This window comes from Pisolithus orientalis, assembly GCF_024613125.1.
Source record: "Pisolithus orientalis strain OTSU chromosome Unknown F5J12scaffold_1, whole genome shotgun sequence".
Lineage (NCBI taxonomy): Eukaryota > Fungi > Basidiomycota > Agaricomycetes > Boletales > Pisolithaceae > Pisolithus > Pisolithus orientalis.
In genome coordinates, this window is record NW_026260782.1 from 1,274,335 (window position 1) to 1,301,288 (window position 26,954).

Genomic DNA, 26,954 nt, shown 5'->3' on the forward strand with positions numbered 1-26,954 from the left:
CATTTGTGAGCCTGTGATGCACCTGAATGACTACATGCACCTCTAATATAATCTACCACATTCATTGGATGATTGATCATGCTGATTTGCACAGCCCATGCTGATGGCAGCCTGAGAGTCCATTGAGAAGACTAGTCTGAATCCCTTGAGGGGTCAGTGACAGCAGAGAAGTCTATCAGTAAAACCATATGATTAGCAATTGGTTGCCTTGCCTCATGGTTCAAGAGCACTTTCCATACTCCAGTGGCACCATTGTGCCCCATTCAGTCAGCCAGAAATGTGGGGGGGATAGGTGACTCAATAAACACATCTTGAAAACCTTTGTGCCCAATTCCTAACATTGATGGAAGGTTGAGGCACTGATTATCAAACATGAAAAAATGCTGAGTGTCAGCAGTGTAGCTTTGAGAAGCCTGAGCAGGGAACTTGAAGTCTGACTCAGAGTCACAGTACCACTAGTTGATGGATTCAACAAGTGTAATTTGCAGGGGGAATAGGACCACATGTGTGACTTGTATCTATGGCTACCACCACTGGGATGTTCATAAACAAGGTGCCTGCTGCCTTTGATGGCACTATTCTCTAGTAGTATGGTTCATCTCGGAAAATTGATAACTTCAAGTTGCAGAAGTGTCAGTTTTAAAGTTCCGAGAAATGAGCAAGTGGCTGTGCTCACAGCCACTGCAAACGGAGGGGTCGGCCACTGCTGGCCACTGACTAAGCAGAGGCATGCATTTGGGTGAAGTCTGTCTGATTTCTCAGTGCTCATCTCAGTCACCACAAACATACTCATGAGTCACAATGCCTCAAATCCCAATGAACTGCCAGAGACCTTACATCACCCATAGGGCCAGTGCATCTCAAATTTGTCTGACAAGTGAAACTCTTCCACACAGTGGCATCAACATGGAGGAGATAGCAACACAACCCATCACATACATGACCTTACTCACAGAGAATTTGTCAGCAGTTTGTGCACTCAAGCAGCCCATGAATGTCCACTGGCATATTCTGGCTCAAGGACAGGCCTCACCCTATGAGGCAGGCTTGCCAACACTTGATAGTCAAGATCAGATGGTGTTGCAAGTTAGGATGGAGAGTATCATTAACTGTCTTCCTGTGACAGTAGATGAGTGAGGGTCACTCAAAGTTTTGCTTGACAACACTACTCACACATATAATATGAAACAGCCACTTACAGATTGCTTGTGCAGCAAACACACTCTTGTTACTTCAAAACAATATTATCATTGGGCTACCTGCTTCTGAAGCATGTAAAGTGCAGAGATCAATAAACCAATGTTGGTTGGTGCTTAATCTCATCTTGATTCTTGATATATAATGCTAATGCATTACTAGGGCTGAGCACCAGCAAAGGCATTCTCATTTGCTGTTGCTGGCCCTCAAATAGTTCCAGCATGAATGTCTTGTCCTCTTCAAAGTACTACAATTGTTCTTCATCCATGTGCATGTTTATATTGTCTGCTCCAGCCTACTAATCTGTGGAGGACATTGTCTAAGTATGTAGTACTATGAGTATGCAGGGATGATCCAAAGGTGACAAGTGGAGCCTCTGCCATTATATTAGAATATCACTGCAGTTTGTCTTTCTCTGCAAGCTCTCCTCACAAAGAGTATGCCCCTGTGGCAAGAAGACTTGTTCCTCACTAAGAGCACCAGCTGTCTACTTTGTCTTGTTTCTTACTGTTCTACTCATGAGTGCTTGTCAACAATTTGAATGTGGTGGTGGTCAATGTACTTGCACTTTCACAACAGCTGCAAGTCTCACCCAGCACATTTATGGACAAATTTAATGGCAACCAGTTCAGCAACCTATGGGCATCAAATCTGTACTACCCCTTCAACTCCCACAATGAATGGGAGCTGGCATCATGGTTACTTCATTCAGGCCTGAGCATGAGAGCTATAGACTCTTTCTTGTCACTGTCAATTGTAAGCCTGTCCCTATTCTCTCCAAAGATCATTATTGACATGTGCCAGATACAGCTACTAAATATTTCCTTTTGTACAGCCAGAGCACTTCATGGGCTGGCTGAGTTACTCCCTGGTGGGCCATGCTGGCACTCAATGGAGATTACTCCTTCACAGCCAACCAAACACCCTGTGCACTTGTACTGGCATGATCCCCTGGAATGCATTGCATGGCTCCTCAACCACCCTTTGTTCTCTGACCAGCTCAATTTCATTCCAAGGTGTGTATACAAAATGCCCAAGAAGCTTTGTAGGGTGTATACAGAGTGGATGACCACTGATGATGCTTGGCATATGCAGGTATGTTTCCACTGCAAGTTATAGATCCTTTTATTCAATTGATGTACCCCAGTCACAGCTTCCAAGTGGAGTGACTCTTCTTGGCATGATACTTTCTTCAGACAAGATGAATATTACTACTTTATGTGGTGGCAGAGTTGCTCATCCACTTCTTGTCAGCCTAGCAAATATCAAGATGTCCACATGCCTAAAATTATCATCCAACTCATTTATGCTTGCCACTCTCCTCCCTGTCCCCAAGTTCATGCACAAGAACAAGCATATGCATGGCCTCCTTGAAGATAGGCTCATTCATGAATGCCTGGATATCATACTTGAACCCATCAAGCAAGCTGCCAAACTTGGCATTATGTTACTGGATTCTCTGGGGCACATGCAGTACTGTTTCATGCCAATCACAGGTTATATCACTGACGCTCCCAAGGCTGCCATGCTCACAGCTGTTGGGGGAAAGACAAAGACTTCCCCAATCACCATGGCAATGTACAAACAGTTTGGAGACCCATTCTGACATGAGCCACAAACCACAACCACCACTTTGGCTCAGCTCACAGCAGGGAAATTGAAGGTCCACCCTACAAACATCCAAGTCTTCTTTCACGAAGCACAGCACTTTTGCCTCAGTGGAGTTAGTGACCCATTTTGGAGGGACATTCCACTTTCTTGTCCAAGCACTTTTATAACTCCAGAGCCCCTTCACCACCTGCACAAGGAATTTTGGGACCACAACATGAAGTGGTGCATAAATGTGGTTGGTGAAGCCAAAATAGACTTCTGCTTCTCAGTTTTACAGCCTACTGTGGGGTTCCATCACTTTAAAGGTGGTGTTGCTAAGCTGAAGCAGGTGACTGGATGCATGCACTGTGATGTCCAACATTACATCTTTGGTGTCATCACTGGAGCAGCCCCTCCCAAAATTATTACTGCTATTCATGTGCTCATGGACTTCCGATACCAAGTCCAAGCTTACCACATTGATGATGACAATCTTCATATAATATCTTCTGTACTGGATGAGTTTCACATGCACAAGCAGTCAATACTCAATCATGGTGCACAATGCAGTAAGGGAAACAAGCCCATCAACAATTGGCACATCCCCAAGTTAGAACTCATGCAGAGCATCATACCAAGTGTGAAGCATGTTGGGGTCACCATCCAATGGACTGCCGATGTAACTGAACATGCCCATGTATCGGAGATCAAGACACCTGCATCAGCTAGCAATAACAATAACTATGATCCTCAAATTTGCCAGTACCTCAATTGCGCTGAAAAATGTAGGATGTTTGAACTCACAACATCATTATATGAATCAAAGATTCACTCCCATGGTCATGTGGAAGAAAAGTCCTTGGAGGTTGAGGATGGGAGTTCTGATGATGGCAACAGAGAGATCAGTGATTACGAGGAGGTGAATCTAGTTTCCAAGATGCCAGGTCCCACACAGCCCATCACCGATTACTTCACCATCTCTGCATGCCTCAGGACCCAGGATCCAGACTCCATTCCCTTCCCCTTGCATAGTTTTATTGCAGATGGTATGGCGATCAACCTTTCCTATGACCCATCCTTGCAATGCATTAGTGTTGATGGTGCTGCTGAGAAGTTTGGACTACTTGACCTCTGAGCCACCCTTGTCGATTTTCTAAATTGTGAGAAGGTGTATGGACCAAGCTCTGTGCACACTATAAGCAGGCAATGTCAGGGATCAAGCTCTTCAACCCTGCCTTTTACTGATCTGCAGGTTTGGTACAAGATGTGGCTGCAGAACACAGTGATACATGATATCATGGACATCCTCCCTGCCCAGACTCTCTTCTGTTCTCCACCTTGTGAGACCTGGACCCTTGGCTGCTATGATGCAGCTATCATCAATGTGGACCCCTGTTTCAAATGGCCAGAGAGCGGCCTGAAAGGTTCATGGTCCACACTACTTTTCCATGTCACTCACAAGAGTATCTTAGGTCATGTTGTTGGCCAGCTCCATCTCCTGATGCGCCCTTTTGGCAAGAGGGGGGTAAGATGGTCATGGACAGACCATTGTTTGGTCTACATGCAATGTTTTGACATAGCAGCTGAAGATGCGACACACCTACATATCCTTAGGTGCACAAAGAGAGTGAATGGCCAATGTCTTGGCAATGTCATCCCACTCAGTCAGGTCCAGGTGTTTGCACATCTCATACCTCACTTCAGGCAAACTGCAGATAATTGATTGATGGCATACAACTCCTTTGAGCATTCTACTGAATTCTATCTCAACAAATACTTCAACAAAAATATGTACTTTGCCCTAAGTTGTTCAGACTCTCCTCCCATCTAGTCAACATACATGTTAATGTTGAAATGCATCAGTATTTTGAGTGGTGGCACCATTTTCAAATGTGTGACCCTACTTGTCAACAACCCTCAGAAATGTCCAAAGACTCAAACAAAAACAGATGTTGAACAATAGATACCTACAAGCTGATCAGTTCTCTCCCCCCACCCAAACACAGCTGCATGGTTTATGTTATGGACAAGTTCACTGCTTCAGAACTTGAGGGCACCATCATCTGTGAACCACGGATACAAGTTAGCTCTCCTCAGAGCCTTGGTTATGTTACAAATATTATCCTCAAGTCCTTCAGAGATACATTTACCTCCATAGCTCCCAGGTCCCTGATTGTCCCTCTGAAAACAATTCCTGTGTGTGTCCATAGCTATTCTGCCTCCTTCAACCAGGGTGGCTTGTCAGAGGACAGCCTGGTCAGCCTATATGATGACAATAGAAAGCACTGGAACTGGGAGCTTCATCCACCCCCAGGCTCTGATTCACCTCCCAAGCAACCTGGGCCACTTGCTTCAGAGCTGCTGGTAGAATTGGAAAAGCTCTGCTTTGAAAAGCAAGTTGCTCTTTTTCTCAATGCTATCAGAACCACTGCCAAATCCATGATGCCCAGTCTATCCAGCAAACCCCAGTGTCAATGGATGGTGGACTGGAGAAGAACCAGCTTGCAAGGTTCTACAGGTTATTCCTGAAAGCCCAACCTCATCCTTGTCAATAACACCCCAGTATCCCTCGACGAGATTATGTGGTTAAGTCCCAAAGTCATTGCCAAGTACTCAAAGGAGTCTTTCAAGCCAGCATCCCACCTTGGGAAGACAATGGACACTAAGGCATATCTAACCCTTGTCGACCAGCCCTGGAGGCACTATGTCCTTGGATTATCAATTACTGATAGTGAACTTCTTTGACTTCACTTTTACAACCACTCTGGTGGTGCAATCTCACCCTCTATCAATATCCACACTGACACAGAAGTCTTCATATACATTGTATGTGCCATTGTGTTTGGCTCCCACTCAACCCTTGGCTTCAATTTGACCATAGAGATATCCCCCCATCCTGCACACAGCCACAAATGCACAGCACTTGCAATACCTCTCTCCCCTTTCCCCTCTCCTGCAATGCCTTCTCCTCACTTGGAGTCAGGCATCCTTCCTCCCCAGTGCAAACTCACTCCCGACTCCCACATCACCCAAACACATCCCAGAAATTGGGAGGATCCAAGTAAACAAGACCTTCTATGAGGTGCTTGATGTATTATTCTTGAGCACAGGCTTTCTAGGAAGGGGTACTGTTTGTTACCTTGCATGCTACAATGGGGAATACTACATCATCAAGGATTATTGGGTGGAGGAGTCAGAGCAGAGGACAGCCCTGCACGAAGTCAACATGATGAAGCTGGTCCAGGACATTGACAGAGTTCCCAAGTTGCAACACTACTGGGTCATTGAGGTCGAGCTGGGCATTGTTGATAACACTGAACAATATCGTGATGAGAAGTGGCAATGTAGGAAAAGTCCAAGTAGCTGTATAATACGAGCTAGATGGCTTAGATAACAACAATAAAAAAATGAAGGGAATGAATTGCTTGTCCCAAGGGATTCTGGACTGTTGAGACTAGAAGGTGAGACCTGGTGCTTTGTAGCGGTAGTGGTTTGTGATGTGTGTGGCATGGTCCGTGGAATAGTACTGGCGATGCGAGTGGTGTGAGCAGTATACGTAGTTTGTGTGTGGCGGAATGCGAGACATGCAGTATAGACAAAGTGTAAAGGAAACTTGTGGTGACCTTCTGAGTGCCAAAAGGTATCATTCTGTACCTAAGTACAGGGCTTTATAGTCCAGACAAACCCAGAACCTAAGTAAGACAGGGTACAGTAAGGGAAAGCCATGCAACAGCACGTACACAGAAGACAGGCCAAAACAGAGGCCGAGGGTATACTACAAGCACTAAAGGAATAGAGACCGTGATAAGAGAAAGAGTCCAAGGAAAAACAACAACCAGAGCACAGCAGCTGCGGGTATAGCATTGCATGAGAGGGAGCGAGGGCATGGGAAGGTAGCACGTGAATGATGGTGAATGCGAGAGGGGAGCAGACGTAACAGTAGTCATGGAACAGTTAATGATAGGGGCTTACACGTCCAGGGAATGCGGATTCCTCACACCTGTGGGGGACTTAGATGCTGACTGTCCCTGGTCAGCCATGTGGCATGGAGGACATAAATAGCTTGCCGTGTGGTGATGGCAACAGTGTGGTACCGAGGGTTCAAGAACACCGGCGAGTTCCACATAGAAGCGAAGGAAGCATAGAGCTGAGGGATGTGAGAACACCATTGAATGCTGCATATAGGCGTCCAGACCGATGACATAAGTGTCTCATGGCCGCTAAGTATATAATTGTTAGTGCATGGCTCAAACCTTCGCATCGATTTGATTCTTTCCCCCTTTATCATCAATCCCCCCATTGCTCTAACCATGTCAGCTAACCATGCCCCTTGTCTCTCCCAACTCGTATGCACAGCCACCCCTGACCCAGTCGAAGCGGAGAAGGCTGACCTGTGACAGCAAATCACAGCCACATTGGCTATCCTCGTGGCTGAAGCAAGGTGTTTCCCCAAGGTTTGCGAAGGAATGCAAGAGGAGAAGACAATGTGGCTGTGATGCTGGGAGGAGAAGATGGTGAGATGAATGTGTGTCAGCAGTACAGTAGCGCAGAGGCTGATCGCATTTGTTTCTAAGCTACGCTTATGCTGTTGGTCAAGCACAGGAAGGAGCTCAGCGTCACGGTAAGGGTGGATGCAGCAGAAGTGCCTATACTGGCTGAAGCGGACAATGTCTACGAGCAGTGGATGGCAGAGGAGGCCGAAGTGTGTGCAAGGGCTGAGCAGGACATCCAGATGGGGGATGAGAACGCACAGGAGACTGGAGGGCCGGGTGCAAGCATCACAGTGCCTGTGGCAACAGAGAAGATGTTGCATGTAGAGGTGGTGTCCCGTCTGGTGCAGAAGGTAAGTGCACAGATGGAAGGTTGTGGTAATGATTGACACTGGAGTCCAAAGCGATCGTGGCAGACTGTCACAGAGAGCAAAGACAAGGACGAGCCCAAGATCGTTGTTCCTCCCAGCTTGATCCTCCACAAGGTCCTGTGCGCACAGTGCATGGTGAAGAAGACAGCCTGCATTGGACCTGTTGGGCGGACATGCAATGGCTGTGCACAAATGAAGCAGGGGTGCGAGAAGTCGATGAAGGCCACGGGAAAGAAGGCACAGGCAGGCACATCGGTCGGTAAGTAACGACCCCACCTCAGGAGGTGCGAAGTCAATGGCTAGCAGTGCGGGCCTCAAAGACTGCGAAGACAAGCTTGTCCAAGAGAGTCATAGATGATGACGACGATGACGATGAAGTCGAGGTGGTTGAAAGCCACATGCATGCGAAGGGGAAAGTGCCAGTGCATAGCCAGCTCGATGCCAAGGTCATGGCCGACCTGTCGCAGTCACTGAGGCTGCTTTGTGTGGAGGCTGCGGAGTCGCAGGCTGCATACCTTTGCCTGCAGGTGCATGTCAATCAACTTGCCAAAGCTCTGGAGAAGATTGGGGTGGAATAAGAACATTTATAGTTAGTTCAGATTTATTGTACCATCCCATCTGCATGTCAGCGCATACTGTGCTAAATATACCACTTTGCTTGCTTCTGTGTGAAGTTGTGAACGACTGGACATGCTTGAAGATGAGCTGCGGGGAAGTGTGGCCATGGTGAGATATGGTGCGTGGGGTACCACCTGACTTGTCTTCTTTGTGTGACTTTTGACTTCTCTCAGCAGTATGTCCTCGTGAAACAATCTTGATGGTAGGATGTGACGGATTCTTGAAGAGGAAGTGAAGGGACTGTTTATTGGGTAGCTGGGATGGTCTTTGTGTATCAATTGTAAGGAGATGGAAGGAGAATTGAAAGAAAAATAAATCAAGGGGCACATGCTGACTGTGCGATCAAAGAGGAAATGCATGGGGTGGTTGCAAGTATATGTGGTATAGAGCGGCCAAAGACGGTATCAGTGAGACTAGTAAGAGAGATAGGAGAGACGTTGTTTTGGCTATATACTTATTCGGTGTTTTGTTATTTTTCTGGACAGTTTTGGACTTTTTGTAAGTGGTTTTTATGTTTTTTGAGCGGGGACTAGCTATCAGTAGAATCACCAGACGAAACCTGGGGTGGAATAGAGGTCTCTGGACGAAACCCAGGGTAAAACAGATAAAAGGAAACAAACTATGTCTGATATCAGGTGGATCAAGTGGTATGCTGGTCACCCCTGCAGGGGACTTTGAATGCTGACTGTCCCCAGTCAGCATGGGAGAAGGAACGAGTGTAGTAGAAGAAGCCATGGGGAGGTGGGCAAGGCCACAGAAAGAGGTATGGGTATCGTGGGAGAAGAGGGTACAGGGGAATAGCACGATGGACAAACTGTGGATACTGGAAGGGATGGATAGTCAGCTGTTTGCAGAAAAAGCCTCCACATCATCATCAGTGGGGTCATCCTCAGCTTCCTCAAGCAGGTGGTCTAGCTCCTCATCATCCAACCCAGTAATGCGAGTCACGGTTGCGCAGGTCTGGGACCATGGGTGGTAGGGAAGTAAGTGGAATGCAGCAAAGCGGAGTTTGGAGATGGAGCCATCCAGCTCAGCCAGCAGGTATGAACCCCCAGTGGTCCGACAAAGGACGACCATGGGACCAGTGTACCATGGCTTCATCTTCCGGTTCAGCTCTTTCTCTATGTGGTGTGAGTCAAAGTGAGGTTCAGTGGTGAAAACCAACCAAAACCAACACAAAAGACAATGAAAGCGAGTGGTGGTGTCCCTATGCAGTACCTAGATGGTAGAACCTGTTCTTTGGGAGGGTTTTTGCAAGCTACAACACTCAAAGATGAGTGCTGAGGGTTGGGGGTGCTCCTGATGAAGAGGGAGCAAGAATGTGATAGAAAGCAATAGAGTAGACTGCTGTCAGCCTACAGAAGGATGGATGGTGACTTAATTTGATGTCCTAAGCTGTACTGAGCTCAGGGAGGGCTTGGAGCAATGTATATGGATGATAGATGATGATAAGCAAAGTAGATGATAGCTAGACCCTTAATAAAGTCTCAACTATTGAAGCTGATGAATGATTTACTGAGAGATGATAAATTGTGAGCAAGAGGGGCTCTCTGATGTCTTCTTTTGCTACCTAAGTACAGTGACTTATATACAGTACAGGGGTGTTGCCTATGGAAAACAAGGTGCAAACACTTGGTAAGCAATTGGTAACTGATGAGTAAGGAATGTAAGCGATGGGTAATCATCTTGGAAAGCACTGGTAAGCATTTGTAAGGATAAGTAAGCCAAAAAGCAAAGAATCAGTAAGCAAAGTCAAAAGATTGGTAAGTATTGGCAATAGGTGAGTCAAAGACAGTCAGAATGTCAAAGTATGAGTCAAGCAATGTCAGGAACCAAGAAAGCACACTGGAATCACATCAGGGGGAGGCTGTGCATGTCACATCTTGAAGAGATTGCTTCTAGGCCAAAGTGGGATGACAGAGAGGCAGCGCTGATCTGATGCCGATATAGTACATCCAAAAGTGGACAGGGTGAGTCAGATGTCAACAGGGGTCAAGCCTTGGGGGTCTGTGGGGCAACAGGAGCATAGGGGATCGCAACTTTCCCCCCAAAACCATCCTCTCAGTGAAGCAAATAAAAACTTCATGAATGAGGCTCTGTTGGAAGAGAGGATGAAGGGGGAGCGTCTTCTGCTGTATCTTGCAACAAGGAGGCAAGATGTGCATCATACTCGTCATGGATGCGATCAGGGAGAGTGGAGAACAGTAGATTATACTGTAGCTGTTGCAATTTTGGAAGAATGATGGATGAGACTGGTATGAAGACGTTGCAGGGGGCAGGGAGGAAGGATCCATATGCTTCTTGGACTGGAGAGACTGAAACAACCACATAAGACCTTTCCAAGTGAATGACAGACCTGAGGCAACCAAAGAACGTCCTCCTGGAGGTCATACTGACAAAAAGAACATGCTGTCCAAGCTGGATGGGCTGAGAGGGGGCAGACGAGGGTGGGATGTACCAGGACGCTTCAGGATGGAAGCTGGTAGGAACTCCTGGTAGATATATGTAGCCATGGTCCCTAGCAAAGGGGACAAGCGAAATGACTGATGTGGAGGCAGCCATATCAGAAGAATTAGCAAAATGAGCATCTTTTGGAGGGAGTGCTGTAGAAATGTGTGGAGTGTGCAAATCCTTTCCAATCTTGGAAGGTAGGATCGTGTGGCTGAGCACTACAAGCGAGTGTGGGAATGGTTTTGGTGTCTGCAGAATTGGTGGAGATATGTCGAAAACCGGAATGCTGTACACGGGCACTTAAGAATTTTATTGGCACTTAACTCGCCTCCTCCTTTTTCTTTGGCATTGACAACCTGTTCTTGTGTGAGGGATGACTGCTGACATTGCTGGCTGTCCTTCTTCACATGAGGGCTATGGTCTTCACCTCCATTCATCAGCTACATCCATGTCCACCTCACCAAACACCTTTGGTGTGTGACAGCGGACGATGCAATTCTTGATGATGATTCGGATGGAGACCTCCCTTGTTACCCATTCAACATCTTTCCCGGTGAAGGACATTGTCTTGAACCTGGACTTGACTCAATAAGTTGGTATTCATAACTTTTGAATGATTTTCTCCGAGATTAGAGAGACCTCAGCACCTGAGTCGACACAGGCCATTACCCCTGCCATATAATCTGGTAAAAACACCCTTCCCAAAGGTGACCTGACATGCATAGTAGATTCGTCATCTAGGGAAGTACATTTAGCAGATAATACAGAAGTGGAACCCTCCTTAGGGGTTTCGGAGGTTCCATTTAAAAATCCACCCCATGGGCCTTCTTTTCTTCGGCTGTTGCCAACCTTTCTCCCATGTACATGGTTTTTGTCCCATCTTCTGACAAAATGATGCATATACCAGGGAGAGGTTTGCTCTTTGTGGATTTGCGGTCGCGCTTGTAGTGACCCTTTGCTCCGCATTCAAAGCAAGTAATTTCAGAGTTTGAATGTCTAATGTTCCATTTGCATTTGTCAACGTCCATCGCATCAGGATCTTGGGAACCTCCATGGTAATGAATGAACTTTCTTTCATACCGAGATTCCTTCCCTTCAAGGATATGCTTTGTAGTGCTCGCAGTTCTGGCTTCTCCCACACACTGTATCCACTCGATGACCATGGAAGGTACACATCCTGAATTAAGAACCCAATTGCAATATTCTTTGTTTAATCCTTTTCTGAAGAAGATCCCTGCTTCATGTGATTCTTCTTTGAGCTGAGCCTTGTTGACAAGCCCTGTAAATTTGGCAATGTATGCCTCAAGTTCTCGTTTGTCTTGTTTGATATCGGAGAGGCGAAGGATGGCAAGGGCAGTTTGATCACTGGATTCAAAAGTTGCTTTAAGACATTCTATGAACCGTTGAAAGGTGTCCGTATAATAGATGGTACCATCTAGAAGCTTGTTTTCATTCTGGTAATTTTCAGCGAACGAAACCATGGTGCCTTTCATCATATAGGTGAGTGTGAACAAGATCTTGAGTGACTCCATGTTGTATACGTGCTTGTTCAGGTTCAAATAACCTTCGACCTGTGTAACCCAGGTCTGAAGCCCATTGTGGCTTCCATCATATTCTCTGGGACACCCAACATTAAATTCCCTTCCTCCATTGGGTGGGCAGACATCATAAGCATCATCAGAATCAGCTGGGGTTTTGCCCTTACTGGACCCACTGATGGGGACCTCTGGGGGTACTACCTTTCCGAAGTTTCTGGCATACCATGCTTGCAATGCTGAGTCCATAGGCATTCCTGTTGGAAACAGATCTCCCTGTTGGGCACTGGCTATCTTGCGCCAGTCCTCTGCTAAGGTCTGTCATTGTTCTTCCAACTTCTGCTTCAGTTCCTCTTCAGAGAATGCCTTTGGTGGCATCTCAGGGACTGAATCTCCATGACTGAGCGTCATGGACATTTCTGGTATAACACGTGCTTCCTGCTCTTCCTTGAGGACTGATCCAAACGAAGTATCAGACTTCTGATCGTCTTCTTCTTCTGAGCTAAGCATGATTTCCAAATCCCTAAAACAGGATAGATAAGATAAATGAGGGTTTGTTGTGGTAGCCAAAGGCCTGGTCCTTCCTGGTATAGGCAGAAGCGGTGGATTCCTTCCTAGCCCTAGTGGGGTTATTCTAGGAGGGACAGGGGGTCTCGACTTCTGAGGGTTAGACACTTTTAGAGAAAAGTGATAATGGAGGATTTATTTCTCGAAAGAAACCTATCAGCGGTAGAGGAGTGTTGCGCGAGTGACTTTACATGTAGGGAGACATGAGCACTGGTTCTAGGGAGGCAATCTATTAAAGCCTAATGGCTGCCTGTAGAACAGTGATATTGATTGGTGTTCATTGAAGTTCAGTAATGAGGGACAAGTAGACTTTTTCGTGAAGAGGTCAATGAGTCCCAAAAGCTGTGTAGAGTTTTTCGATTTTGTTATGCCTGAGCGTAGTGACTTCTTCAAATGGAATAGGCAAGAAGTGCACGAGGTGGGAGTCTTCAGGCCAAACTTGTCGTAACCCCTATGGCTGAGTTATCACAATGATCTGACAGAGGTTCAGTTCTTCTGGTGAGTCCCTGAGGTTGTTCACACAGAGAGAGAACAAGGATAAAGCAAAGGGATGAAGCTCAGTTGCAAGCTATCGAAAAACTGCAGATACAGGTTGAAGTATGTAGGATTATATACCCCTATGTATGAGTACCATAGCAGTCACGACAGGCACATCATGATGCATATCTGCAGTAATCAACAATCCTATCACTGAAATAAATATGAGTCATCTGGTGTCAAAGATAAAGGTAGGGAGGCAATGAAGGCTATACTGGCTGGCACAATCAATGCACAGCAAGGAGCCTGACACCAGAACCATAGTATGACATGCAAGCAATGAAAACGAGTCAAGGACAAGTCATCGGAACAAGAAGTAAACAAGTTGTCCATCAGAGAGGCCAGTGTAATACTGGATCACAGTGGCAACATGGTCTTGACAGGCACTGGAAATACCTTGACAGCTGGAGATCCGAACGTTCCCTGGAGCATTTGAGCCCCTAGAATGGCAACGATTATTAGAGATGCAACAAGGCACATGATGCACATGACCATGAGAAGTCAAAAAAGGAAAGACCCCTGACGGAAGCATAACATTGTGACACCATAAATGATATTACTCCCAGGCCTGTCCATATGTTGCCAACTTTGTATTCTAATCATAGATGGGCCTGTCCTTATGTTGTGACCCTCTCCATGTTATGATAGGCAGGCCTGCCTTGATGTTGCAACAGGGGGGTAACCTACCAGGATGGGCCTGTCCATGTCTTACAGCAACTCAGTATACTTAATTGGTCACGGGCCTGTCTAAATGTTTCAACATCCTTACCCACCACAGGCCCTCCCATATGTTGTGGTAATGCACTTACAGGCCCATACATATGTTGCTCTCACTTTAGTCCCTTGGGCCTGTCCATGTGTACTGGCTAATCTATTTAGGTGGGCCTGTCTCTGGGTCTATATGAGCATTGGTGTTTTGGTGCACAGGCTGCCCATGTGTTGTGACTAAATGTGACTACACTATGTGAATCAGGACTTTGACACCATAAGACACAATGAAAGTTTTGACGACCATGTTGAGGAAATCCTTGGCAGTGAATGCGACCATATACTCTGGCTGGAGTAAATGATACTCCAGGACCACATGTCAACATAAACAGGGTAGAAGTGTCTGCTATTTCCTGTAGCTTCCTTAGGAAATCAAGGATTGAACATCCATCTTGATGACATGCTTCAAACTTATCATGCTGTTGCATTCAGAAGTCTGCAGGGAATATGTAATCAAACAGTTCTTTGAAGAATGTGGTAAGGGTATATCTTTTCTTTCAGATCAAGTACATTTTGTCTGTAGAATCAGTAAGCATGGCCACTAAGGTACTTCCTGGTGAGCCTGATACACTTTTTGCAGTCCAGTTGAGTGTGTGTCACCCAATCACGTAGCTATCACCTGGTGTCCTAACAAGTCCTGAGGACCTGTGAGCTAGCAGCAAAGTCATCTCATTGGGCATGGTCTGATAACCATAATCAGCACCCCTTGTGACTCCTCCAAACTGGATTGAGCCAACCTGTTCTGGCTCAATAGCCCAGAAATGGCATCGGATTTCCTTGTTTATAGCTTTTGGGTTAAAAGGAGAAGACATCAGTATGGATGTTAATGTTACAACTACACACTGGTTGGCCAGACCAATAATGAGCGAGCAATGTCAAAGTTGTAAGACAAGTTTTAAGAGAATAAGAGCAGAGGTTATGGAGGCAGTTCAAAATATGTGGCAAAAGTGACACCAGAGTCTGCTGACTTTGACCAAGCAGTATGGTAGTTACCAGAAAAGCAGTTACAGAATTCATGGCAACTACCACTTCCCAATATAGACAATGCCCCCTGAGTGACAACCTCTGTTGGTGTTTGAAAAAAATTCAGATTGGAATGTTCCCATGGGGCGTTACCCTGTCACAAATATTGATAATTTGCACCTGTACTGTGGCCATACAGATGAGCATGTGACCAGTAGATGTGATGGTCACATGATGAGTGACATAAGCAGGGATGACCCTAGATCATGTGATTTTATGTAATTGATTATGTGATGGTGATCCTCTGGAGCATTCTGTTACATAATTTATCACATGATCATGGGAAAATATGCATGTGACTTAATCAATGTCACATGACAAGGTACAATCATAGATCATCCAACCTATTACATAATGATCACATGTCAGTTTCTCCCCAGAACACTTGGTTATGTAATGGGTCACATGATTGTGAGACAATAGACATGTGACCACTCCTGCAGCATCACATGACAAGGTACAATTATAGATCATGTGACCTGTTATGTAATGATCATGTGGCAATAACTCTCTGAACCATTGGCTTATGTAATAGGTCACATGACTGTACTCATTATGTGATCTCACCTATAGCACTCTGCACATGACTCAATCCATATCACATGACCAGCAATCCCCTCCCTATTTGCATGCTGGGCATTTGTGGCTGTGCTAGGAATGCAAATTGTGTCCCCACCCATTCAATTCTTGACATATGGATCTGGATTTTTGTGTGTAGAATAGGCTACCATGTTGCTACACATTGTCAAAGGCACAGGCTGTCTGGTCTTGTAGTTGCTGAGATTTTAATGGAAATGAAAATGCCAACAAAACATCACACCATTCAACTTACACATCCTTCATGCCACATCTGAAACTTCAGGAGGGTTGCAGAAGATTCCTTCAATATGGAAAGCCAGACACTCACGCCACATAATTTTTGAACTCAGCACTGAACGCCCAAGCACTTACTACTTTTGAAAAAAAACTTTTGGCGAGACCCCAATCACCATTATACCATTGTTGAACATCCAATACAACAAGTCCATTTGCTATTGTGCCAATGTCTGAAGTCCCATCACCATGAGTTCACATGCTATAGTGATAGATTCAGTGGTCATTTACAAAAAATATTGCGTAGTTTTATCTGAGTTCAATATCACATAGACCCACAGCTTAGAGTACATATGTGTCTAATGTCTAAGTGGTTGAATGAAGACTTCAATCCATGGCTGAAAGCCTTCATCCCAAAGCCTTCCCATCTACAAAACAAGTTGCAAATATGTTGATTCTTGAACAGCGCCACCCCTTTCTCCACATTCCCCTCACCGAAGAGTCTTCAACCTTCAGCAACATCACTAGGGACAATAAAAGAGTGCGGGACGTTGACAAGGTAGAATACTGAGTAAAATGTACTTACAGATGTGTGAGGATCTGCGGATCTGTCAAAAGCAGTCTGCTACCTGGTTGAACTCATGTAAGTAGATGCATGAATAGTGCCACCTATCGCCACAGCTTACCTTGATAGTCAGATATGTATACTTGACCACCAGTCATGATGTACTGTACATGTTGAGTGAAGGCCAAAAAGTCTGTGATCTCTTCTGCCTTTGTATCCAGAAGGAAGCAAGGAGCCACATTGCCATTGTGGATGTACTTCACAAACTCATCATCTGAGGATGTGTGGATGAGTTCCTCAACAAGGTATGTGACATTCACAATACTGCTGGGCTTGGACAGCTTCCCAGACCCCCTTTCTGTTTCCACTGGCACATCTGAATACACAAGTAACAATCCTGCATCCACAAAGTGTGGGTGAGGAATTTCGAAAGGTGGCAGTACCTTGGTATCTTCGACAGCACAATCAATGAATTGGTATGTCATCTGCAAGAGTGCTTTGGCCCAGTACAAAGCATTAGCTTTGTGGTAGAGTATGTTGGACTCGTCTTGTAGGGCATAATGTGTGAATGGGGGTTTGACTTCCGCAGGATGGTCATCGATATATGGTCTTTTGAGGACAATGCGATCGTTGGGAGATGACCCAATACCCATGTCCCTGAGAGGTGATAGGTTGAGTTGCGCAATTTGGGCTGTCTTGAATGCTCTGACTCCAATGATCGAATCGGCAGAGGCATCGAGCCAGATTTTCCCAGAGCAAAGGTCAGCATTTCTAATATCGAATGCAGCCTTCTCACTGACCAGATCATTAAGATCATGGGTCGGGATGGGGTAAAAGTCCACTTGTACGACTTTCTGCTGGAAGACTAAGATACATCAGTACTTCGAAACTACAATGATATCAACTGGAAAGTCTGCTTACCTGTCTTTACATTGAATTCAGAGGCCCCCACAGACTGTAATGCTTTCTTGATTTGATTGCGGTTGGGGGACAAGAAAGTTTTCACAGATCTCTTCTGGGGCAGAAGGGGAGTAGAACTTCTGGACGAACTACTAGTATGACAGTGGTGGCGTTTACTGGACATCACACTTGAATTAGTGGGCAGCACCATATCCTATGTTCAATGCATTAGTGGATGGGTTGGGTCAAAATCATGTTGGAGCTAAGCATACCTTTTCTCCATCCCGAAGATGTGCCACATTGTGCAAGATTGGGCGATCAAACATGCTACTTGACATCATAGAAACCACTCCCTTGGAGAAAAAAAGAGTGGATGGCTCAGAAATCATCATGCTCCAAGGTACAACCGGCATCAAGACTGTAGAACCAGGGAGAGAAGCGCTCAAGCCAGCCCGAGATGTCTGCTGTTCGTGGGCAGGTGGGCTAGAGCAGAGCTTCTCTCGAAATTCTTCAAATTCTTCCCATTGATTTGCAGGTACAATGATGAATAACATGAACTGTTTTGATTTAAAAACCTTCGCTTTTGATCCTTTCTGATTGCTGTCATGGAGACAGTCACCATAAAAGTATGCTGTTGGGCTCAAATGTCTGGAAAGGTCAACCCATTTACTGTCATGGATGAAGAATTCCTCCTCTTGCCAGGGAAACTGTGGGCAGTAACCTTTGATGCATGGTACCAAAATGCCAAGTGCTATGGCCAAAAGTTCGTGCACAGTGCTCAGCACGTCAACGTCTTTCAGCCCCTCACAGATACTCTATCGAACTTGATTAACACTGCTCATACAATCTGAATCGAGCAAAACTTACCCCGATGTTGTTTGCTTGCAGATTCTTCTTTTTGCCCCCAGCTTCGAAGACTGCCCATATTTCTAAGGAGATTGTCTCTGCAGGAGGTGGATTGTGAGCCATGCATGCCCAACGTTCATGTTGAGCTGCATAATGCACATGCTGTGCACTATAACCAGTGGAGCCAGGTGGCAGTGCGATCATGTGGCCCGATGCAGCATTTGCTGGAGGGTTTGCTGGCCAAGGGATGTTCTGCCAAGCGGTGTCACACACCAAAGGTGTTTGGTGAGGTGGACATGGATGTAGCCGATGAATGGAGGTGAAGACCATAGCCCTCATGCGAAGAAGGACAGCCAGCAATGTCGGCAGTCATCCCTTGCACAAGAACAGGTTGTCAATGCCAAAGAAAAAGGAGGAGGTGAGTTAAGCGCCAATAAAATTCTTAAGCGCCCATGTACGGCATTCCGGTTTTCGACGTATCTCCACCAATTCTGCAGACACCGAAACCATTCCCACACTCCCTTGTAGTGCTCAGCCACACGATCCTACCTTCCAAGATTGGAAAGGATTTGCGCACTCCACACATTTCTACAGCACTCCCTCCAAAAGACACTCATTTCGCTTGTCCCCTTTGCTAGGGACCATGGCTACATATATCTACCAGGAGTTCCTACCAGCTTCCATCCTGAAGCATCCTGGTACATCCCACCCTTGTCTGCCCCCTCTCAGCCCATCCAGCTTGGACAGCATGTTCTTTTTGTCAGTATGACCTCCAGGAGGACATTCTTTGGTTGCCTCAGGTCTGTCATTCGCTTGGAAAGGTCTTATGTGGTCGTTTCAGTCTCTCCAGTCCAAGAAGCGTATGGATCCTTCCTCCCTGCCCCCTGCAACATCTTCATACCAGTCTCGTCCATCATTCTTCCAAAATTGCAACAGCTACAGTATAATCTACTGTTCTCCACTCTCCCTGATTGCATCCATGATGAGTATGATGCATATCTTGCCTCCTTGTTGCAAGATACAGCAGAAGACACTCCCCCTTCATCCTCTCTTCCAACAGAGCCTCATTCATGAAGTTTTTATTTGCTTCACTGAGAGGATGGTTTGGGGGGGAAAGTTGTGATCCCCTATGCTCCTGTTGCCCCACAGACCCCCAAGGCTTGACCCCTGTTGACATCTGACTCACCCTGTCCACTTTTGGATGTACTATATCGGCATCAGATCAGCGCTGCCTCTCTGTCATCCCACTTTGGCCTAGAAGCGATCTCTTCAAGATGTGACATGCACAGCCTCCCCCTGATGTGATTCCAGTGCGCTTTCTTGGTTCCTGACATTGCTTGACTCATACTTTGACATTCTGACTGTCATTGACTCACCTATTGCCAATACTTACCAATCTTTTGACTTTGCTTACTGATTCTTCGCTTTTTGGCTTACTTATCCTTACCAATGCTTACCAATGCTTTCCAAGATGATTACCCATCGCTTACATTCCTTACTCATCAGTTACCAATTGCTTACCAAGTGTTTGCACCTTGTTTTCCATAGGCAACACCCCTGTACTGTATATAAGTCACTGTACTTAGGTAGCAAAAGAAGACATCAGAGAGCCCCTCTTGCTCACAATTTATCATCTCTCAGTAAATCATTCATCAGCTTCAATAGTTGAGACTTTATTAAGGGTCTAGCTATCATCTACTTTGCTTATCATCATCTATCATCCATATACATTGCTCCAAGCCCTCCCTGAGCTCAGTACAGCTTAGGACATCGAATTAAGTCACCATCCATCCTTCTGTAGGCTGACAGCAGTCTACCCTATCGCTTTCCATCACATTCTTGCTCCCTCTTCGTCAGGAGCACCCCCAACCCTCAGCACTCATCTTTGAGTGTTGTAGCTTGCAAAAAACCCTCCCAAAGAACAGGTTCTACCATCTAGGTACCACATAGGGACACCACCACTTGCTTTCATTGTCTTTTGTGTTGGTTTTGGTTGGTTTTCACCACTGAACCTCACTTTGACTCACACTGCATCAAGTGTTATGTTGGACTGTTGGTGGGAAAGGAACATATCCTTTTGGGAATGCCTTTCCTTCGACAGTTCAAGCCAAGAATGAACTGGGAGTCCGGAAGAATCACTTGTTGGGATGACTGGTACATACCAACTTTGGAAACTGATTTGTATATCAAGGGACAAGTCCCGCTATACGAAGGAAGCACTGTCAAGTTTAATGAAGATGGTTCCATAAAGGAACTGGTAAGTATTAATAAAACCACTCTTTCTACAGAACTCGAGGCTGCACTCGCTGCAAGCAAGGAGGAAGTGAAACTCCTGAAGGAATATGAAGAGTTCGCCAAAGTCTTTTCAGAGGAGGACATACTGCTGCCAGTCCATCGCCCAGGCTTGGATCACGAGATCTGGTTGAAGGACAATTTCAAACCTAAGAAGGCAGCAGTATACCCAATGTCCCCAGATGAACTAAAGGTGTTGGATGAGTTCTTGGAGGAAAACCTAAAATGCAAGAAAATTCGACCTTCTACCTCACTGCAAGCAGCACCAGTATTTCTCATCACAAAGAAGGATGGAAAGAAGTGGCTGATTCAAGATTACCACTATCTGAATTCATTCACAATTCAAGATGCACATCCTCTACCGAATGCTCAATCACTGTTTGACGAGCTGGTTGAGTCAAAATATTATGCCAAGTTCGACATCTGATGGGGATTCACCAACCTTCATGTAAAAGAAGGAGATGAATGGAAGGGGGCTTCCATCACCCCTCGTGGGTTGTTTGAACCAACAGTAATGTTCTTCAGGCAGTGTAACTCACTGCCCTCCTTCCAAAGGTACATGGATCGCACCTTCGAATCCCAAAGAGGAAAACAGGTGGGATATATGGATGATGTTGCAATCCATGGGAAAACCAAGGAGGAACTTCGAACTCGAGTTCGTGAGTTCTTGAAGATTTGTGAAAAAGAAGGTTTGCGCCTCAAGATTAGCAAATGTGTCTTCGAGGCTGAAGAAATTGAGTTCCTCGGAATGATAATAGGGAAAGGACATATGGAGACTTCGCTGATGAAGACCAATGCCATCAGTACCTGGGAAGCCCCTGACAACCTTACAGGGCTTTGCTGATTCCTTGGATTCTGTAATTTCTACCACAAATTTATCTCCTCTTTCTCAAGCATCACTTGTCCCCTTCACGACCTCACCAAAAAAGGGGTGTCCTACCAGTGGACTCCAGAACGTGACTCCACATTCTGCCAACTCAAGTCTTGGTTATGCTCTGCCCCAGTCCTCACAATTCCTGACTTTTCGAAGCCCTTCGCCTTGTTCACAGATGCTTCAAAACTCGGAACTGGTGCAGTACTTGCACAAAAAGGGGCTGATAACGAGTGGCACCCCTGTTCCTACCTCTCGCAGTCACTTGTCAGAGCTGAACAGCGTTACCAGGTTTATGACTTGGAAATGTTGGCAGTAATCCGTGCTCTCAAGGTGTTCTGCCCGTACCTTCTCTCCCCAGTCAAACCCACAGTGGTCTTTACCAACCACAAAAACTTGAATACTATCGTGAGCCTCAACAACTCACCCCTCGCCAAGCCTGCTGGGCTGCAACCGTGCAGTCCTACCCTGTTCGCTTTTCCTGGCAGGCTGGTTGCCTCCAGGTCCCCACCGACACTCTCTCTTGCAAAAACGAGGTCGAGGAACCTGCCCCTGTTGCCACAGTCCTTCCCCTGGCCCTTTGGCTTTCATGGGGGGTGGATTCCCAAATTCGCCTTGTTTCACCCTCGTTTTCCATTACAAAACTACAAAAACAACTAAAAATAAACCATCTCTGCAGAATTAACTGCCTGCCGGCTCAGAAATTGCGGTCTAAAACAAACTCAAAGCTGTATTCCCGCCCATCTGAGGAAAAACCGAAGAGGAATAGGCTGCCTGATGCTCGCCCTTCTGAGGAAACTGTCAAAGGAGCAAAAGGGGTTTATGTGATTTCAACTGACTTGTACGAATGCATTAAAAATGATGCATCAAAGATTTCTGCAGGTCTGGAAGCCCTGAACAATGTTACAGTCGCAGAAGACGGAACAAAAAGGTTCGGAACAACATGCCTCTATATTCCCCCAGAACATTGGCAACACTGCATGAGGACTTATCATGATCATGAGTCGTCCAGCCACCCTGGCCAGAAAGCAATGTTCACAAAGATGAGAAAGGAGGTTTGGTGGGAAGGTATGGGAAAAGGCATCAAGGCCTACATTGCTGGATGTCCAACATGCCAGACAACCAAAGTTGTTACCCATCTGCTGACTCCCCTGATGGTTCCACATGACACCCCTAAAAGTGTGTTCCCATTCCAACAGATATCCATGGATCTCATCATGGATCTTCCTGTTTTGGGAGAAGCAGGTTACGATTCGATTCTCATGGTTGTTGATCAGGGCTTGACTAAAGCTGCCCTGTTTGTTCCGTGTTACAAAACTATTGACTCCATCAGACTTGCCCAGCTCTTCCATCAGTACATTTATTCCCGATATGGCATCCTGGAGTTGGTAATCTCAGATCACAGACCTCAATTCGCCTCATCGTTCACCAAGGAACTATACAAGGCTATAGGGGTAAAAACCAAACTTTCCTCCAGGTACCACCCACAGACCAATGGAGAAAGCAAACACATAAATCAGGAAGTAGAAGGGTACTTGTGGCTGTATTGCTCAGAATTCCCGAATTCCTGGTCGACAAAACTCCCTTCCGCTGAGTTCACTCACAATGCTTGGGTGTACTCTGTCCATCAAATGACCCCCTTATCCCAAAGTCCAGCTCACCCCGGTGTGAGTCAATGTGAGGTTCAGTGGTGAAAACCAACCAAAACCAACACAAAAGACAATGAAAGCAAGTGGTGGTGTCCCTATGTGGTACCTAGATGGTAGAACCTGTTCTTTGGGAGGTTTTTTGTGAGTTACAACACTTGAAGATGAGTGCTGAGGGTTGGGGGTGCTCCTGACGAAGAGGGAGCAAGAATGTGATAGAAAGCGATAGGGTAGACTGCTGTCAGCCTACAGAAGGATGGATGGTGACTTAATTCGATGTCCTAAGCTGTACTGAGCTCAGGGAGGGCTTGGAGCAATGTATATGGATGATAGATGATGATAAGCAAAGTAGATGATAGCTAGACCCTTAATAAAGTCTCAACTATTGAAGCTGATGAATGATTTACTGAGAGATGATAAATTGCGAGCAAGAGGGGCTCTCTGATGTCTTTTTTTTTTTTTGCTACCTAAGTACAGTGACTTATATACAGTACAGGGGTGTTGCCTATGGAAAACAAGGTGCAAACACTTGGTAAGCAATTGGTAACTGATGAGTAAGGAATGTAAGCGATGGGTAATCATCTTGGAAAGCATTGGTAAGCATTGGTAAGGATAAGTAAGCCAAAAAGCGAAGAATCAGTAAGCAAAGTCAAAAGATTGGTAAGTGTTGGCAATAGGTGAGTCAAAGACAGTCAGAATGTCAAAGTATGAGTCAAGCAATGTCAGGAACTGGGAAAGTGCACTGGAATCGCATTAGGGGGAGGCTGTGCATGTCACATCTTGAAGAGATCGCTTCTAGGCCAAAGTGGGATGACAGAGAGGCAGCGCTGATCTGATGCTGATATAGTACATCCAAAAGTGGACAGGGTGAGTCAGATGTCAACAGGGGTCAAGCTTTGAGGGTCTGTGGGGTGACAGGAGCATAGGGGATTGCAACTTTCCCCCCCAAACCATCCTCTCAGTGAAGCAAATAAAAACTTCATGAACGAGGCTCTGTTGGAAGGGAGGATGAAGGGGGAGCGTCTTCTGCTGTATCTTGCAACAAGGAGGCAAGATGTGCATCATACTCATCATGGATGCAATCAGGGAGAGTAGAGAACAGTAGATTATACTGTAGCTGTCACAATTTTGGAAGAATGATGGACAAGACTGGTATGAAGATGTTGCAGGGGGCAGGGAGGAAGGATCCATATGCTTCTTGGACTGGAGAGACTGAAACAACCACATAAGACCTTTCCAAGTGAATGACAGACCTGAGGCAACCAAAGAATGTCCTCCTGGAGGTCATACTGACAAAAAGAACACACTGTCCAAGCTGGATGGGCTGAGAGGGGGCAGACAAGGGTGGGATGTACCAGGATGCTTCAGGATGGAAGCTGGTAGGAACTCCTGGTAGATATATGTAGCCATGGTCCCTAGCAAAGGGGACAAGTGAAATGACTGATGTGGAGGCAGCCATATCAGAAGAATTAGCAAAATGAGTGTCTTTTGGAGGGAGTGCTGTAGAAATGTGTGGAGTGCGCATATCCTTTCCAATCTTGGAAGGTAGGATCACGTGGCTGAGCACTACAAGCGAGTGTGGGAATGGTTTCGGTGTCTGCAGAATTGGTGGAGATACATCGAAAACCGGAATGCCGTACATGGGTGCTTAAGAATTTTACTGGCACTTAACCTGCCTCCTCCTTTTTCTTTGGCATTGACAACCTGTTCTTGTGCGAGGGATGACTGCCAACATTGCTGGCTGTCCTTCTTCGCATGAGGGCTATGGTCTTCACCTCCATTCATCAGCTACATCCATGTCCACCTCACCAAACACCTTTGGTGTGTGACTCTGGTACCTTCTGTGGATGAAAGGCTAGAACGATTGGCCTCTAGCTGAGATGTCACCATTTTGGCACACAAGAAAGCACAGGACCTGATGTGTTCACACTCAAAAGGGTCTTATGTTGCACCCAAGGTAGGAGATCAGGTGCTCCTGGATACTGGACACCTTTGCATCAAAAACCAGTGTGACAAGGTTGTGCCCTGACGTCTCAGACCTTTCAAAGTGACTCAGGTTGTGTCACCAGTCGCTTTCTGACTGGACCTTCCACCAATGTGGAAGGTACATCCTGTGTTTCATGCCTCCCAGATCTTCCCTTTTGTTGAAAATGAAACATATGGAGCTGCGCCCGCACCCCCCTTACCAGAACTGGTGGATGACGAGATCAAATGGGAGCTGGAAGCAATACTGAATCACAAAACGGATGGCCACAGAGGGAAACAATGTTACCTGGTCAAATGGAAAGGTTTCCCTCATTCATTGAATATGTGGGAACCCAAGGAACATATAAAAGACCATGCGTCGGAGGCCCTCGAGCAGTACAAACTCACTCGACATCTCAACTCATAAATGGACTCCCCTCACTCTGTTAACACCAAAAATGACTACACTGACATCCCCTTTACCTCAGAATCCCTTTATGATGCCGACAATGATGGGCTCATTCCCCCTGTCCATATCTATGCCCCAACCTCACCCCTGACATCCCCCACTGGCTTTTATGTCTCCGGGTTCTCCTCACCCCTCTCTCAACCCTGTCCATTATCGCCCCCTGTCACCAGGGCTCGTGGATCACATCCACTCCAGGGGTTCTCAGTCAGATGCCTCCCAGCACCTTCGGCCAGAGTCCCCCTCGGGGAGGACAGTAACTGCAAGGGAAAGGGTAAGGTGAGAGCTAACGATGACCCCAATATGCCAGCAGCCACCTCCAGTGCTGCCAATGCTCCCAAATCTCCCCACCTATGCACTGCCTTCACCACTTACTCTGACAGTGCTCAACGTGCAGCCCTCGACCTCCTCGCAACTGCTGCCACTGCCCGGCTTGACCAGCAATGATTACCAATCTCAGCAAGTGACTACTTGGACATTGTTAGGGCACTTGACCTCTTCAACAATGGGGACAACATTAACAGGTGCTCACCAGAACAGGTTGAGTATTTTGGGTTGTTGTCTCAAATCTACAGAGCATCAGACGTGATCAATGGGCTGGTGTCAAAGATCTGCACTTGGAAATTAAGTGGAACAGCCCTGTTGTCCGAAGTAATCATGATCGATATGCTGGAAAAGGCTTCAGCGGACCTTACTGAAGCTGTCATGGGAGGGGCCTATCACCATTTATGTCAACAACAGATCGGGGAATTCTTGGTGCCACCTGCCGCTTGAATCCTAGATCGCATCGTTCCAAAGCAAGAGGAATCATCGGCTTTGAGGACAAAATTGGATGCAATGGATCAGGAGAAGGAGAAGCAGTGGTGCGTGGTGGAGATAGCGTTTCTTGACTCTGGGGAACTTTTTAAAGAGGTTGGTGCCTGCCTTGGTACAGGAACTCACAACTCTGCCTGGGAGGTTTTACTACAGGACACGTTGGGCTGGTATCCATAAGAACTACCATAATGCAGTCCACACCTCCGACCCTCTCCCTTCGTCTCCCTTCATCCCCATACCTGCTGATCAACTTCAGTTCTACCTCAGTGGCCAATCTCCCGTCCCACCTGACCATGTCCTCTACCAACATGCCTGCTACCAATGCCATTACCTGGGACATTGGTCATGTCGTAATGGACGTGGCTCCCACTATACTCCAGCCCTCGAAGAACTGCCGTCTCCATTGCCTTCATTGCCCATTGCCTCTCAGATGTGTTCCCACATCTATACTACTCGCCGACCCCTATCTGCTCGATCCCCAAATGCGACTTCCAGCCCATCCTCAAGGGTCTGAGGACCTTAGAGGGGGGGTGATGTTATGCTTCCATCAGGGGTCTTTCCTTTTTCGACTTCTTGCAGTCACATGCATCACGTGCCTTGTCACGTCTCTAATAATCATCGCCATTC

The 26,954-nt window shown here is 46.3% G+C and overlaps 5 protein-coding genes across 5 annotated transcripts; 4 read left to right on the forward strand and 1 right to left on the reverse strand.

Moving 5' to 3' along the window:
• Positions 1-801: 801 nt before the first annotated feature.
• On the forward strand, positions 802-1,137 carry F5J12DRAFT_778792 (uncharacterized protein; the record flags this gene model as incomplete). The annotated part of the gene is made up of 1 exon (XM_051742333.1): positions 802-1,137. One exon carries the CDS (start codon positions 802-804, stop codon positions 1,135-1,137), a length of 336 nt encoding a protein of 111 aa, XP_051605774.1.
• Positions 1,138-1,800: 663 nt separating this feature from the next.
• F5J12DRAFT_902149 (uncharacterized protein) lies at positions 1,801-4,510 on the forward strand (the record flags this gene model as incomplete). Its single annotated transcript, XM_051748258.1, has 8 exons — positions 1,801-1,953; positions 2,002-2,292; positions 2,345-2,675; positions 2,847-3,626; positions 3,687-3,887; positions 3,924-4,355; positions 4,377-4,464; positions 4,492-4,510. The coding sequence occupies 8 exons, from the start codon at positions 1,801-1,803 to the stop codon at positions 4,508-4,510; spliced, it is 2,295 nt and encodes a 764-aa protein (XP_051605775.1).
• Positions 4,511-5,745: 1,235 nt separating this feature from the next.
• Positions 5,746-6,181, forward strand: F5J12DRAFT_778795 (uncharacterized protein; the record flags this gene model as incomplete). The annotated part of the gene is made up of 2 exons (XM_051742334.1): positions 5,746-5,848; positions 5,898-6,181. 2 exons carry the CDS (start codon positions 5,746-5,748, stop codon positions 6,179-6,181), a joined length of 387 nt encoding a protein of 128 aa, XP_051605776.1.
• Positions 6,182-7,110: 929 nt separating this feature from the next.
• On the forward strand, positions 7,111-8,226 carry F5J12DRAFT_778796 (uncharacterized protein; the record flags this gene model as incomplete). Its single annotated transcript, XM_051742335.1, has 4 exons — positions 7,111-7,241; positions 7,390-7,630; positions 7,694-7,907; positions 7,955-8,226. 4 exons carry the CDS (start codon positions 7,111-7,113, stop codon positions 8,224-8,226), a joined length of 858 nt encoding a protein of 285 aa, XP_051605777.1.
• Positions 8,227-16,629: 8,403 nt separating this feature from the next.
• Positions 16,630-17,358, reverse strand: F5J12DRAFT_711138 (uncharacterized protein; the record flags this gene model as incomplete). The annotated part of the gene is made up of 1 exon (XM_051740688.1): positions 16,630-17,358. A coding segment is annotated over one exon (729 nt), but the record flags the coding sequence as incomplete, so codon positions are not given.
• Between the last annotated feature and the right edge of the window lie 9,596 nt (positions 17,359-26,954).